Source organism: Anas acuta, chromosome 2 (assembly GCF_963932015.1).
Source record: "Anas acuta chromosome 2, bAnaAcu1.1, whole genome shotgun sequence".
In the NCBI taxonomy this organism is placed as follows: domain Eukaryota; kingdom Metazoa; phylum Chordata; class Aves; order Anseriformes; family Anatidae; genus Anas; species Anas acuta.
Genome location: NC_088980.1, coordinates 136899675 through 136913253, shown reverse-complemented (window position 1 = coordinate 136913253; position 13579 = coordinate 136899675). Strand labels below are relative to the sequence as shown.

The window sequence follows — 13579 nt, the reverse complement described above, 5'->3', positions numbered from 1 at the left end:
AAAAAAAAAAGGAATGAATGCATGAGATTAATTTGTGTGCATTTAAAAATAGAAACTGTATGTAATGCTGTGCAAAGCTGAAATCTATTTTTGGCTGTTTACATAGGACGGAAGCATATGTTCTCAAGGTCTCCAGTTCGCCTATGTGGGTTGGTCTGAAAGTTGTGACATGCTGAGAAAGGCATTTGCGCCCTGTTTTTAGCAGGAGCCACATCCAAAAACGTGAATTTCAAAGAGGAGAGACTGCAAAATACTTACCGGCCACAGGGCAAGCTTTGCCAAAAGCTTTGCCAAAAGCTTTTTGCCCAAAAAGCTCACTCTTTTTGGTGTGTGCCACGACAGCAATATTGGACAAGCCTGTGAGATGCCAACATCCCACCTGTGGAAAAGTAGCACAAAAGGGGCAAAAGGGGGACAGGGACAGGAGTCGATATTGTGTCACGCAGGCATGAACTGGACATATGAAAGCTGAAGCAGTGGTTGTGAAAAATGCTTTTACAGGGAAAAAAATGATACATTAACACACAGAGGAGGGAGGAAGTAAAAGTCGATAAGGCAAAGGAAGGGTAAGTGAGCAAAATGCCACTGCCAGGCCCCCCAGCTATGGTAAGTGCTGGTACACGATGGGTTATGGCAATACTAACAGGGGAGGATTCCATCCTGTCTGGTGCTCTGCCTACAACTGTGTCACCCTGCCCCTGAAATTCAGCAGCATTGTCCCTGACCGACCATTGCACCAGCTTTGAACACCCTCCCGAAGGACCTTGGCTTCAAAGTCTAAGCTTTGCACCCTTTTGCTGCAGAGCCAATCTCTTCTGGTTGTGTTCCTGTCGGCGTTGCTCTGCATCCACAAAATGCAGTGTGACCTCTATCACTCGCAGGCCCGGGGCACGTCCCCTTTGACTCATGAAGATGTGCAGACGTGCCGTGGTGGGGCACCAAATAAAATCTCTTGATAGCCACGCACACGATGCCAGCATGTACACATCCCACACGTGGGTAGCAAAGGGCAGCCCGCGGCCGGCAGCCAGCATTTGGCTGGCGAGGTGACGTCTGATGGATGCAGCACCGGATCGAGAGCGAGCACGCCAGAAAACAAGCAGGAGGAAGACGTGGTGAGGAACGGCAGTGGGAGGACCTGGCAGGCGCCCGCAGGAGCTGATTCAGAAGGGAGATGCAGCCCCACCTGTTCTGCTGGGAGCCAACCTGCCCTGCACCGCGGCACCGCAGCGCTCGACGTGGGTTTAATGACACCCGTCGCTCTGAAGGGAGGTAGCCCAAGCTGACTTGCAGTGAGGGCCGAGTGCCAGCCAGCTGCTTCTGAGCAGGACGGGGATTTTGGCCTCGTGACAGAAATCGCACCCCTGTGCATGCCCAGGAAATGATGGGGTCCTAGAGTTCAACGAGGTGGGAAATAAGCATGAGAGTAACTAACAGGACTGTTAAAAATTATAATTAACAAATAATCTTGCCATACATCATTCTTCCCATTGTTTGTAAATAAAATAAGACTGTACTAATAGATGTGGAATTTCTTATACTCCTACCCTGTATAGCTCTTACCATCATCCTGTAAGTGACTACGGCCCTTAGCACTCAGTCCTTTTCAACCTGTTGTTCGCCACCTTGATACTGGGCCTTGAATTAAAACCTTATTTCTGATAAATTGTGCCATCATGAAAAGATCCCTCTCTTTCTCTCTCTCTCTTTTTTTTTTTTTAAATATAGACTGTACTTAGGGGCTCCACAAGAGCTACAGTGCCTTAACAATACCATTTGGAGCTATTTCCTCTGTGTATGATGTCCCTACAGGTTGCAGTGAATCCCAGCCTCTGAAACATTTCTGTATGGCTTGGCTTGGACATGCTGGCAAGCTCCTTACACTTGGTCTACCCTTAACTACTGAGAGGTATTATTGATTTTTTAAATTCTATTTTAACACAGAATATTTGGTAACATCAGTGGTGCTCGAGAGTTGTTTTAAAATAAAATAAATAAATAAACAAACAAAAAGACAGAAAAAAATACAATATATTTCTAGTAATTTGAAAATATGACATCTCAATCTAAAGCCTTATTGTATTCTTCATTTTAACTTCTATTTTTGCTTCCATTCATATACTCCGGCTTGCTTTACCTCATATGGGAGCAACACAAAGCACAGGAAGTCCGTCAGCCAGATAAACTGCAATTAACTGCCTCGTTTTGACAGAGCTATGCAAAACATCCAGCACACAGCCCGGCTTCGCCTCCACCAGCTCACTGTACCCACCCTGCACCTTTCTGCTAGCCTGCACATTCGTGTGCATGTAAATATCCCCTTCGGTGTGATAAATCGCTTTCACCCGGTGAATAAATTCTGAAAAATCATTGAGAGCAAAAGGGAAATTTTCTTTTTTTTATCTTCATAATAGAAATGTCAGCCACGGGGACTCGTTTTCTTTTTTCACAGTTGTTTCTGTTTCCTAACAGTCTCTTTGGAAGTGTCTCAGTTGGAAAATGATTTGGGCAATATAGGAACCGAAGCTGTGACCGGGGGCTACAGCACAAGCAGCTGTAGACAAAGCAGCCAGAGGGGTGACCGTGGTCCTCTGTCCTGCAAGATCTCTGTTCTACCAGCAGCAGGAGAAGGTTCAGAGCCAAGCCAGAGCTCAATGTGCGGTCAAGAAATCTGCTTTATTCGAAATTCTCATCCAGCCCGGTGCGTGGCAGTGACTCCCTATGGGGACATGACCCTTGAAAGCAGACTCTGGTAACACTGCTGAGGTCAGCAGCCTTCCCAGAACAGCATCAGCCAGGAGAGAAGCTATTTTTTCACTTCACAACCTTCTTTCTGATCAATGCAAAACCTCATTCTGAAAGCCACCTGTTCCAAACACCAAACCCAAGCTGGCCACCTCACCCTGCAACCCCACAACCCCCCACACGTGCACTTTCAGGGTTTTTTAGAGTTGTGCTTTCCAGAAGGTTCAAAACCCACTGACACGAGTATTTGAATGCGGCGTGGACTGTGGATGTCATTGCTCAAGTATGTGCATTTTCAGCACTGTCATTTTAATATGGAAGAAATTTTTGAAAATGGGAATGTTGGGAAAAGACATTATAAATATGTGTGTGTGTGTGTGTATTTAAATCAGGTGCTTACAGCTTGACTGTGTTAGTTGTAGTCACATCCAGACCTACTTGCAGTGACTTAAGTCTCCAAATTTGCTACGCAGCTGCCCTGTCGCTGCTGTCACGCTATGGGCATGACTCGTAACAATGGCACCATTGTTGTTTTGAGGACTTTTTTTTGTAGCTTTTCTTCTCTCTCGGATGGGAAGGGAACGTAAGAGTCATCTAGCCTGACCTGTAAAACGCCAACACCTAGTAATTAGTGAGGGTAAGCGTGTTTGTGTTTGCTGTTTTGTCCCAGATGCAGGAATGTTTGGGGACCCCAGGTTTATGTCAAAAATACAGCGATTGATCAAAGAGCGGTGGGATGTCAGCCTGCTCCCTTTCCCCTTTTCTGTGTGGGTGTGCGAGCTCGGGGGGTGCTCATATTCCTCTGGGATACGTGAGGATCTGTCCCAAAACTGATCCTTTACCAGGCCTGCTCCCCTCACTGGGGGTTGAACTCCTCTCACAGGTGATGGGACCAGAGGGAATGACCTCAAGTTGTGGCAGGGGAGGTTCAGGGTGGAAATGAGGAGACATTTCTGTCAGAAGGAGCAGTGAGGTGTTGGGACGGGTTGCCCAGGGAGGTGGTGGAAACCCTGGGGGTGTTGAAGGAGAGGTTGGACGTGGTGCTTGGGGACACGGTTCAGTGGGTGACACTGGTGGTGGGGGGATGTTTGGGACTGTTGGTCTCTGAGGGCTTTTCCACCCTAAGGATGCCATAACCCGCAGCAGCCATCTCCCCCGCGGCCCCCCCTCGTTATGTAACGGCGGTGGCGCCGCCATTTGCCGGCGGGGCGGGGCGGAGCCGTGCATGCGCCGTGCTCGGCCTCCTCCTCCTCCTTCCTCCACCTTCCTCTTCCTCCTCCTTCCTCCTCCTCCTCCTCCTCCTCGCGGGCAGGCGGCGGCGGCTGCAGCGGGGCCGCGCGGAGCCTTCTCCTGCCGCTCGCCGGGGCCGCCCTGAGGCCGCAGCTCCCAGGCCGGGTGAGGGGCAGGGGCCGGGGCCGGGGCCGGGGCCGGGCGGGCAGCGGGGGCTCGGGGCGGGCCGTGCCCGGGCTCCGCGGCCTCCCCGGGCTGCGGGTGCGGGGCGGTGTGGGCGCTGTGCCTCCTTTTCTTCCCATAAACAAACTTTGGGGTCGCGTTATTCCTCTCCTCGTGTCCTATGAACCCCACTCGTCTTAATTATCCCCTCCTCGAGGCCCCGTTCTCTGTATTTTCAGCCCTATCGGTGCGATTTGTGGCGTTTAAACGCTGGGTTTTCGGCTCGCAGGCGTGGTGCGGAGGCCGATGGCTCCCCAGCAGATGTTCCCGGCTGTGTGTGCTGCTGCGGGGCCTGCCCGGCAGCACCGCCCGCCCGCTGCACCCAAGGTCAGCGTGACTGGGCTGGGCGGCGTGGCCCTCAGCAGCTCCCTGCCGGGGGCTGAAACACAAAAACGCCCAAAATCCTGCACGAAAATGCCCGTCAGCAGCCCCTGGCTCTGCAAAGATCGCTCCGATCGCAAGAAAATGGAACTGAAATACACCCCGTGGCTCTTTATAGCGTGCGCAAAGCAGCTGGCAGTACCTCGTGTCGTGTTTTAAGGGGGTTCGTGCCGAGCCGTGATGCCCACCAACAGCGAGAGGCCCTGGCTGGGGTGTTTCGGGGTGTCTAGGAGCTGCTGGCAGTGACACAGGCTGCTGGGCTCAGTTTAACGCCCTGTTGAATGTCACATCTCTGCATTGGTGGTGGTACAGTTGGTGTTTTCTTGCCTTCAGACAATTTGTTAGCCGTACAAATAATCTCTCTGGAAGTGCTTGGACTCTTACAGAAGCAGATGATGAAGGAGGAGGGCACGCTGAAAATGTAGCCTGGTGCCGCTGCCCGGGGCTGTGTGGTGGCGTGATCCACCCTGAAAAAATGGGAGCGTGGCCGGAGAGCTGCCTGCCAGCTGCTTCGGGTCAGGGCTGGCCTCCTGCATGGTGCTGGGCGCTGTGATGCTCCGCGTCTGGGAATCCCTGTGGTTCTGGTGGATGCCCACATGTAGGGGTGTTTCAGGGAAGCTTTGCTTCTCTAAGGACAGCGAGGGCTTTTTGTGTGTTGATGGAGCTCGGCCTGTGTTTGGACAGGCTGTCCTCAAAACAGAGGACTCCAGGAGCTCTCCTGTGCTTGTGCAGTAAGCCTCGCGTCGCTGTGAGAGCCACGCAACTGGATTATGCGTGGGACGCAAAGGACTGTGAGGAAGATAATAACTGGAAGTGGGCTGCTGGCTTGTATAACCGCGGTCTGATCCCTGCCGTGGCCGTGCGTCCCAGTCCTGCTTGGGTACAGGCCGAGCTGGGTGTCCTGGTGGGCTGCACGCAGGTGGAGCCTTCTTGGTGTGAAACATGCTGCTTTGCTACTCCATCAAATGTGGCTTTCGTAGCTCGTTTCTGTTTGTGGTGGACCTCCTGATGGCAGGTGGCTGTAGCGTTTGCTTCCTTCGTGCTCCTGGGCTCTGTCGAATAGTGGCTTCTGACGGACACAGCTTTGTGTCTGTCTTTCCAAGAAATGTGTATGCATGCATGTAAAATCAGCTGGAGATCGAGAAGGGTGGCCACCTCTAAAAACAGCCTTGGATAAAGAGGGATGACACATCATTCTTACCATTCCTGATTCCAAAGCAGATCACAGCAGGTACTCCAGAAGACCGTGATGCAGCTTGGGGAATGTTTCTGAGTTCCCCTTCTTGAAACCTGTTCCAAGCTCCTGAAATAAAGGCTGAGTCTCCATGTATTGAAGACATTTGTCAAAATGAAACCTGGAAGCTTTTCAGAGGCAGAAACTTCAGTATGGACTAAAAAACTGTTGCATCTTCTTAGATAGCGAGACCAGAGGATCTTCACAAAGTAAAGAGCCTGAACAGATGTTTGTTGTGTATGAATGACGGGAGTTGTAGGCCAGAGTGCATGGACAGCCCATGGCTGCTCACGTTTGTAGTTAGAGCTTCTGGGTCGGCTAGCAGCGGTAGTTTCTCACACTTGTAGACTAAATGTCTTCTTTTTGTTTGTAGATATGGCTCGTGGACAGCAGAAGATTCAGTCGCAGCAGAAAAATGCCAAAAAGCAAGCTGAGCAAAAAAAGAAACAAGGACATGATCAGAAGGCTGCAGCCAAGGCTGCCTTGATATATACCTGCACTGTCTGTAGGGTAAGAGATACTGAAGGCCGAGAGCAGAACTTTTAGATTATATAGCATAAACTAAAGTACTTTTAAGTGGCTGTCTAGTTTGTTACTGTGAGCATTTGTATCTGTTCTGTTACTTGCTTACAGATCACTCAGCTGTATTGATAACTGAGATAGGAGGAATTAAGAGGTCACGTAGTGGTTTCAGGTAGTTCCCTTGCTAAATTGTAAGGGTCTGCATGCGCTTCCAGTGCGCTGTAAATACTTCCTGATTAACCTCCGGGTAGAAAGATCATTCCTTTGTGATGGAATTGGCCTGCCCTAACATCCCTGGTCATTGATGACAATGTGCAGAGGGAAAGGTGGTATTGGGTGCTGCCAAAAGCTTTAGTGCAAGTTCAATATACAGGAACTGCTGTTAGGGTAGAAGGCTTGATGAGAGAACAGAAATCTGAGCGCTCTTCAGATTGGACTTTCCTTCTGGGTGTTCTGGAGTGTTCCAGTGCTGGAGCTGAAGTATAAACTTGCCATTTTCACTTAAATGGTCAATTTTAGAATAGATTCGTCACTTTTGAATGCTTTAATCAAGGTTCCAAACTAAGGGCTGCTCACTTAAATACTTATAGCTAGCTTCTCTTTTTGTGAATGGGACTGTAGCAGCCATTACTTTCCAAGCAACAACTGCCCAGATACGTTGTGGCAATAGTCTGAGATTGTTTGTGCCACATAGAGGGTCAGACTGTGCAACACAACTCTCTGGCCTCTTGATAAACCGTGAATAGCTTTCATTAAGATCTGATTTGGAAAAAGATGAATGCTCGCCTCTTAGGTGTTGGAAATGAGGAGGTGGGTTTTTCACCAAACTAGCGTATGAAACACAAGATTTGCAGGCAGATTGCTAGTAAGAATAATAACTGCTGGTGAAGATGCCAGGGCAATATGATACCAGTACTTAAGTACCTCTCAGAAAACCTGAGATTTAAAATAAATAAATAAATAAACCAGGGGGCGAACAGGTTTTGTAGTATCATCTACCTCTTGTACTGTGCGTAAAGTTAAATGTCTCTCTTCAATCAGACACAAATGCCGGATCCCAAGACCTTCAAACAGCACTTTGAAAGCAAGCATCCTAAGACTCCACTTCCTCCAGAGCTGGCTGATGTTCAGGCATAAAGTTGTCTACAGGTCATTACCTTAATTTTTAAATCATTATTTGAGAAGGTATATTATGAACCAGTTTTTTGTTTGTTGGGCTTTTTACCCCCCACCAACTGGGGCTTACAAGTTGCTTCATTTTCTTTAATATAAAAAAATATATAACTGTAAATTAAATTTTAAATTATGAATTGTTATATCAAGAAGAAAGCTAATACTTACACAGCTGATGTGGTGGTGGCATTTTGCTGTCTCCAGAGGATGTTTTGAAGGGTATTAACATCATTTGAAATGGTCATCCTTAGAGTTGTAGGAATACTTTGTTCCATACTTACTGCTTTGAAACATTAGCTCTTGCACTTTTCACTTTGAACAAAGTATTTATAATAAATGGGATCTGTGGGCTACAAAACATGTCATGAAAGCAGAATTGTTTAGAATATTTCCAACAATTCAGCCTTCTTTGTTCCTGAAGCTATGCAAGTGAATGCAGATTTTTCTGCATTCAAATACAAAATGTAACCTCTGCGTTAACTCTAGAAGAGATTCCCCGACGGCCAGTTGTGAGGCTGTAACTAAAAGTGGTTATAATTAAAGGCTGAAATGAGGCAAAAAACAGTATTATGGCATTTTGTTCACTCAAAGGTAAACAGCGTCATGCAATAGTTCAGCTTAACGGAGTTGTTCTTGTTTTTTGTAGGTGAAGTCATGGCACCTATTGACTCTTCTACTGTCAGACCTTACATAACAAACCTGCAGCTGCTTTTCTAAAACTGTTGATCAGCAAAAATGAAGGGGCTACAGAAACGTTCATATTTTTATGCTGTTCCCTCTCGGGCTTCATGCAAAGACAATTCTGTGTAAATGTACAGTTGTGCCCTCTTTGGAAATCCTGAAAAATCAGTCCATACTTGTTATAAAAAAAAAAAAAAGAATTTTTTACAATTGTAATTATATTGATGTTCATATTGTGTAAAATAACTCATTTAATAAAGTAGTACTTTGATTTTACAATATCACAGATTAAACGCCTGTAGAAGTTCTGTTTCAACTTCCTGCATTGTCTGCCTTATAAAAATAATAAAAGACAGAGTGGAATTTTCCCCATCCTGCCAAAACACGAGCAGTATCGTTCCACTGACAGTAATGTACATTACAGTAGATTAATCCGAAGTGAAGAGGGAAGCTGCTCGGATTCCCTGCTCGATGTGCTGCCTGCTTGAGCTCGGTCGCTAGCATTCAAGTTACAGGCTCGAGAGGCACGGCCAGCTCCCTAGAAGCTGCATGAGAATCAGGAGACTTCTTTCTATGCTTCTGCCCTGTGTGTTGGAGTCTGTACCACGAGCCATTTGATAGGGGGTTCTTGTCCTCCACTGGAGAGACTGGGTAGGCTTGTGATCCTTGGTAGGTGCCCGAGGAAGCTGGGAGATGATAGGGTTTAGTGCTTCTGGGGATGCTGGCTTGAAAAGTGCTCGCAGATAGTAGTTAGAAGCAGCTCTGAGTTGAAAATTTGATTTGAGAAGGAGTTTTGAAGATACTCGAGCGTGTGTTTCCCCCTCTAAATGCATCTGGTTATGGCAGTAGCAGCTCTTCAGGAAATACATAAAATAGCCAGCCACTAATAACCCCTCTTCACGACCAGCTTAAAATAAGCCTGTTGGAAGGGAGCCAAAGCAACTGAAGCTATGGCTAGCTTAAGAAATTGCATGCGATTAAAAGTTGCAGTGACAAGAAAAAGCTGGATAACAATTCTGGCCAAAAACATTTGAGAAGCTAACCGTGATTAGCCTTTAAACGTTCTGGGCTCAGCTCTAATCCCAAATGCACGGTGCAGAAGTAGTGAAAAAACAGGGTCTGCTGTACAAAAACCCTGTCTTTGGGACGTGGAGGGGGCTTACTCAGAGCTTTCCTTGGGAGCTCCCAGTAAGAAGCAACGCTACAACTGCTGTGGCTTACTGTAGTTAAAAAGGGGTGTGAAAATACAAATTGTGGTGGTCCAGGTGACGTTGCTGCGCAGCAGGACTGTACCTGTGACCCTCAGATGGCTTCCTGAAGTCTAGGACCGTAGCCTCAAAGACTCATTCACTTCAAAGAATGCACTTGGTATTTTATTATATAAAGTCGAAGCCTTTGTCCTCGTCCCCTCATTTGCTCTTTAATGAACTACTTCTGTGAGACTAGCTGCCCGTCCCCTCTGCTGTGACAGTACCTGTGTAAATACCTCCTTTGACATGAAGTTTCTCTGTACTGGAGTCACTCCGGGGTAACCTGTGTGCCACTTAACTTTTATAGGTGATGTTGTTCTCCTCCGCGAGTAACCCACGACTGCACTTGTACACCTGACATCAGAATGTAACCCTTCATTTATTTTTTTTCTTTGATGTTACCAGTGACTACATCCTGACCAACTGGCTCCCACGAGGCAAGAAATCCGCTCTCAACCTTTGTGCTGTACGGGGGAGGCGTGCTTAACTGTTCTGATGCTGTAGTTTGTCTAAAATAATGCCGAGTGCAAATGGATAAAGATGCTTCCTGCCCTGACTGCTGTTTGGTAACCTGGTTTTACTTTGGAAAATGTTCTGGGATGTATCCGTATGGCTTGGTCTTGAGGTGAAGTATCTGTTCCTTCGATCCAGATTGTGTAGCATTAAATAAAAAGATTTTGTTTCTTAAAACAATCTCTCTTTATGAGCGCTGAAGAGCTGGAAAGCTGCATCGCTAGCGGGATGGTGAAGTTAGGACTGTGTTTTTGAAACTTTGTGATGCCTAATTTGAGAATACCCTATGAACCGGTGTTTGTAGGAGGCAAGGGTGACCCTCAGTGCAGTAAGACCCCTGGGTGCAGTAGCTGCAGTCTCAAAATACAGGAGCAAATGAAAGCTGTCACTGACTTGTTACAAGGGCTTCATGAGTGTAGCGGGAATGCTACACGAAATGGGGGAATAGTCCTCATATAGGATATCTGTGATATTCCTCGTGCCTGGAAGGTCAGATTAAAGGCTGATTAGAGAGAATTAAAAAAAAAAAAAAACTAAAATGTAAAACGGCCTAATTCCTGCCTGGTTTTAAAAACAAGCATCGCTGCACTTAGGAAATGAATTTCCTAGCTGTGGACAGTCCTGGAGCTTGAAGCCATCCAACTGTAAATGAAAGTTTCCCATGTCCTCTTAAGAGTCACCTTTGTGTAGGGACAGAGTTTAGGTAAAACGTTCTTGTGTCATCAATATGGGTGCTTGTGGAACAACGTTAAGAAGGGATTTGGGGTTGTTAAAAGCCCACGTCTCTTCTGGAAGTATCTAAAATCCAATTTTAAGCGAGGCTCAGAATGTTTTCCAAAAAATCCCACTGAATTCCCAGAAAGTAAGTGAGCACGTGTAGTTAGATGAGGTCATCCCAGGGAGCGCTGAGTAATCGCTACGAACAGCTGGAGGAGCTGCATCGCCCGGGCTCACTGGGGTAAAACAGAGGTGCAGGAGCTCAGTTCTAGCCCCTTTCTGAGAGATTCTGGGTTCTGGCTACCAAAAAAGCCATGAAAAATCTGCAGTGGACGTGGGAGGCGGTTGCAATGTAGCCGTAAGGAAATAGTTGGCTTTATGCAGCGCTCTCGAAATGTCCCCAGAGACTGTCCCTCTGGGTTATTTGTTCCAAAGCTGCAAACACTTCAGCTCAAGTGAAGCTAATGACCAGGGGCTGTTTGCAAACCGCATGGCACTGAAGGAATTTGTAGCATTTCTGCAAGCTGTATTGAGCCATTGCCCTGTCCCGATAAAATGAGCTAACGAGTGGAATTTCTTTTGTCATCAGAGTGGCTCGAGGTCTGCCTTGTTTCCCATTGCCACAGCAGCAAGTCGGGGACTCTCTGGCTTTGCTACAAGGGTGGTCTCCCGAGCTCTGGCCGGTGAGGTCCATTAGTCCTACAGCACTCATAAACAGTGTAAAGGTCAGCGTGTGTTCCTGCCTGCTCACTCTACTGCAGATAATTTGGGGCTTTCGATTTACGTGTTTAGAACTGGACAGGTTTTACAGCGGATTTTGAATTCAGCCCCCAGCCTCAGGTTTGGACGTGCGTCCAGCCTGTGATTTTCCACATCGTGCAGCACCACCAGAGCTGTTGCTGCAGTCCAGGCAGGGGAAAGGCGTGAAGGTCTGCTCTGTCTGTGGAATTTTGCTATCAGTGTTTTGAAAACTCTTTGGAAAACTTCAGTGCGTTGTTTACTGTCTTACGTTTTTTCATGTAGGTACACTTGAGAGTCCCTGAGGGAGCAGTGTTATTGTGGTAGCTTTCAAAGAGAGGTGTTACACAAAACAGTGGTAAATGCAGGAGATGGAAGGGCTGAGGGAGGTCTCCAAAAGCTACCCAGGCCGTCTCCTCACTCGGAGATTGGGTCAGATCTGCCAAGACTATCACAATTCTTTCTCTTTTCCATAAAAGCTTCCAAACAAGGGCATCCCCTGACCTTGTAAGCAGCACGTCCCACTGCTGAACCTCACAGCTGGAGGGTTATCGCAGCAATGGTTCATCCCTGCGAGTTAAGTCCATTACTTATTGTTCCTACTGACAACAGATATGATGAGCAGTGCCCTCAGCCGAACACTGCTATCATGTCCTCCTTGTGGGCTTCTCTGTTAAGTAAACCCAGGTAATTCAGTCACTCTTCATAGGTCACAATTTCAAAGTCTGTTGATTGCCTGTGCTCTTCTCTGTATCACCTCCAATGTGGCTATGTTCTTCACTTCCATATTGTCCAAAATGTGACCCGAAGCGCTGGCAGAGGCACCACAGAGTAGGTGGAACAGGCACATTCAGGAACTGGCATACGTCAGTTTTATCAGCACAGGCTAGAACTACCACCTAAATCCTCTAAATACTTTCAGGTTACTCTTTCCACTCCGTGTCGTGCTTTATTTAGTTGTTAACTTCTTTGAGTGTGTGGACTTGAGTCAAAAGTGCTCTTTATTACTTACTGGTAAACCTCTTACATTTGATTTCCTTCCCCATCAAGTAATGTACCTCAACTTCATCTTTTTATAGGTATTTATAGACTCTTTGTATCTCTCTCTTATACCCTTGGCTGTTTTCTTTTTTTCCACCCTGCCAGTGAAGCTGTTACCTTGCCCGCTTTACAGCCACCTAAAAACCAGTCACCTGCCTGCCAGAATCCACAGAAATCAAAACACACGGGTCTTTAAAAACACTTTTTTTAGTGTCACAGGGACAGCTTGGGCTGAGCTGGTGTCTGAGAGGCAGCGTGCGGACAAGGCCTCGCTCTGAGCTCAGCGCCCCGGGGTGGGCTCAGGCCATTTAGCCTGACTTGGTGGTGGTGGTGGTGGCTTTTTGCACCCTTTGCTCACTGCGAAGATATCAGAGGCTATTTATACTTTGCTGTGATAAGCTCAGGGTCCCGAACGAGTCAGAGCTGTGAACTTTCTCATTAAAGTCTGAGCTGTGCTCGGTGTTTGCCCGGCCTCACATCAGCTGTGGCTGCACGCCAGCAGGAGTACGGCAGCGGGGGAGAGATGCAGCAGACTGGGCTGACCCCATAAATCTCAGTGTGCAGTAGCTGCTAGGCTCTGCCTAAACCTGTGCACTGCTAATTAGAGTAAATGAGTGAACGACTTCTCACCAGACATCACTCTGATCTTTTCTTCCCCGCTTTTCAGGATTGTTCCTAAGCTTTAATGGTTGCTCCCTGTCCTTCGTTTTCACGTGGAGGCTTGTGCCATCCAGACCGGCGTCAGTTCATCCTATTTATGTTCTTTACCCTCTTTGTGTGTGCTGTGCTGGCGTTAGGAGCCTTCTAACAGTCGTTACTGACTTTCTGTTGCAGCAACACTCAACACAATGGCACTTTTTGGTTTTGAGGGGGCTGTGATTCGGATCTTGTGTGCTATGAGAGCTGACCAGAACAGCTGCCTGTGCAGTGGAGCTCCTTCATGCAGGACCACAGGGAAAAATAATTTACATTTGTGACTAGATCCCACTTGCTCATTTATTTTGTTTGTTTGTTTAGAACATGTTTAGATTGTGATTTACGGAAAATGCTCAACTCGTCTTAGATACATTTTCTAAAGAGCGTCTGCCGCTGCGGTTAGCTCTTACCAAATCAATGCTAAGAGACAGCATTT

At 47.2% G+C, this 13579-nt stretch overlaps 1 protein-coding gene across 1 annotated transcript; it reads left to right on the top strand.

Moving 5' to 3' along the window:
• Nucleotides 1-3975: 3975 nt before the first annotated feature.
• ZNF706 (zinc finger protein 706) lies at nucleotides 3976-8469 on the top strand. The gene is made up of 4 exons (XM_068672379.1): nucleotides 3976-4140; nucleotides 6186-6322; nucleotides 7376-7483; nucleotides 8154-8469. The coding sequence occupies exons 2-3, from the start codon at nucleotides 6188-6190 to the stop codon at nucleotides 7469-7471; spliced, it is 231 nt and encodes a 76-aa protein (XP_068528480.1). The 5' UTR covers nucleotides 3976-4140; nucleotides 6186-6187; the 3' UTR covers nucleotides 7472-7483; nucleotides 8154-8469.
• Nucleotides 8470-13579: the final 5110 nt, after the last annotated feature.

Excerpts from the sequence above, each read along its gene's own strand:
- ZNF706 (XM_068672379.1), top strand. The coding sequence starts at position 6,188 with ATGGCTCGTGGACAGCAGAAGATTCAGTCGCAGCAGAAAAATGCCAAA. Across the intron at positions 6,323-7,375 it reads ATACCTGCACTGTCTGTAGG|ACACAAATGCCGGATCCCAA; the intron begins GTAAGAGATACT and ends CTCTTCAATCAG.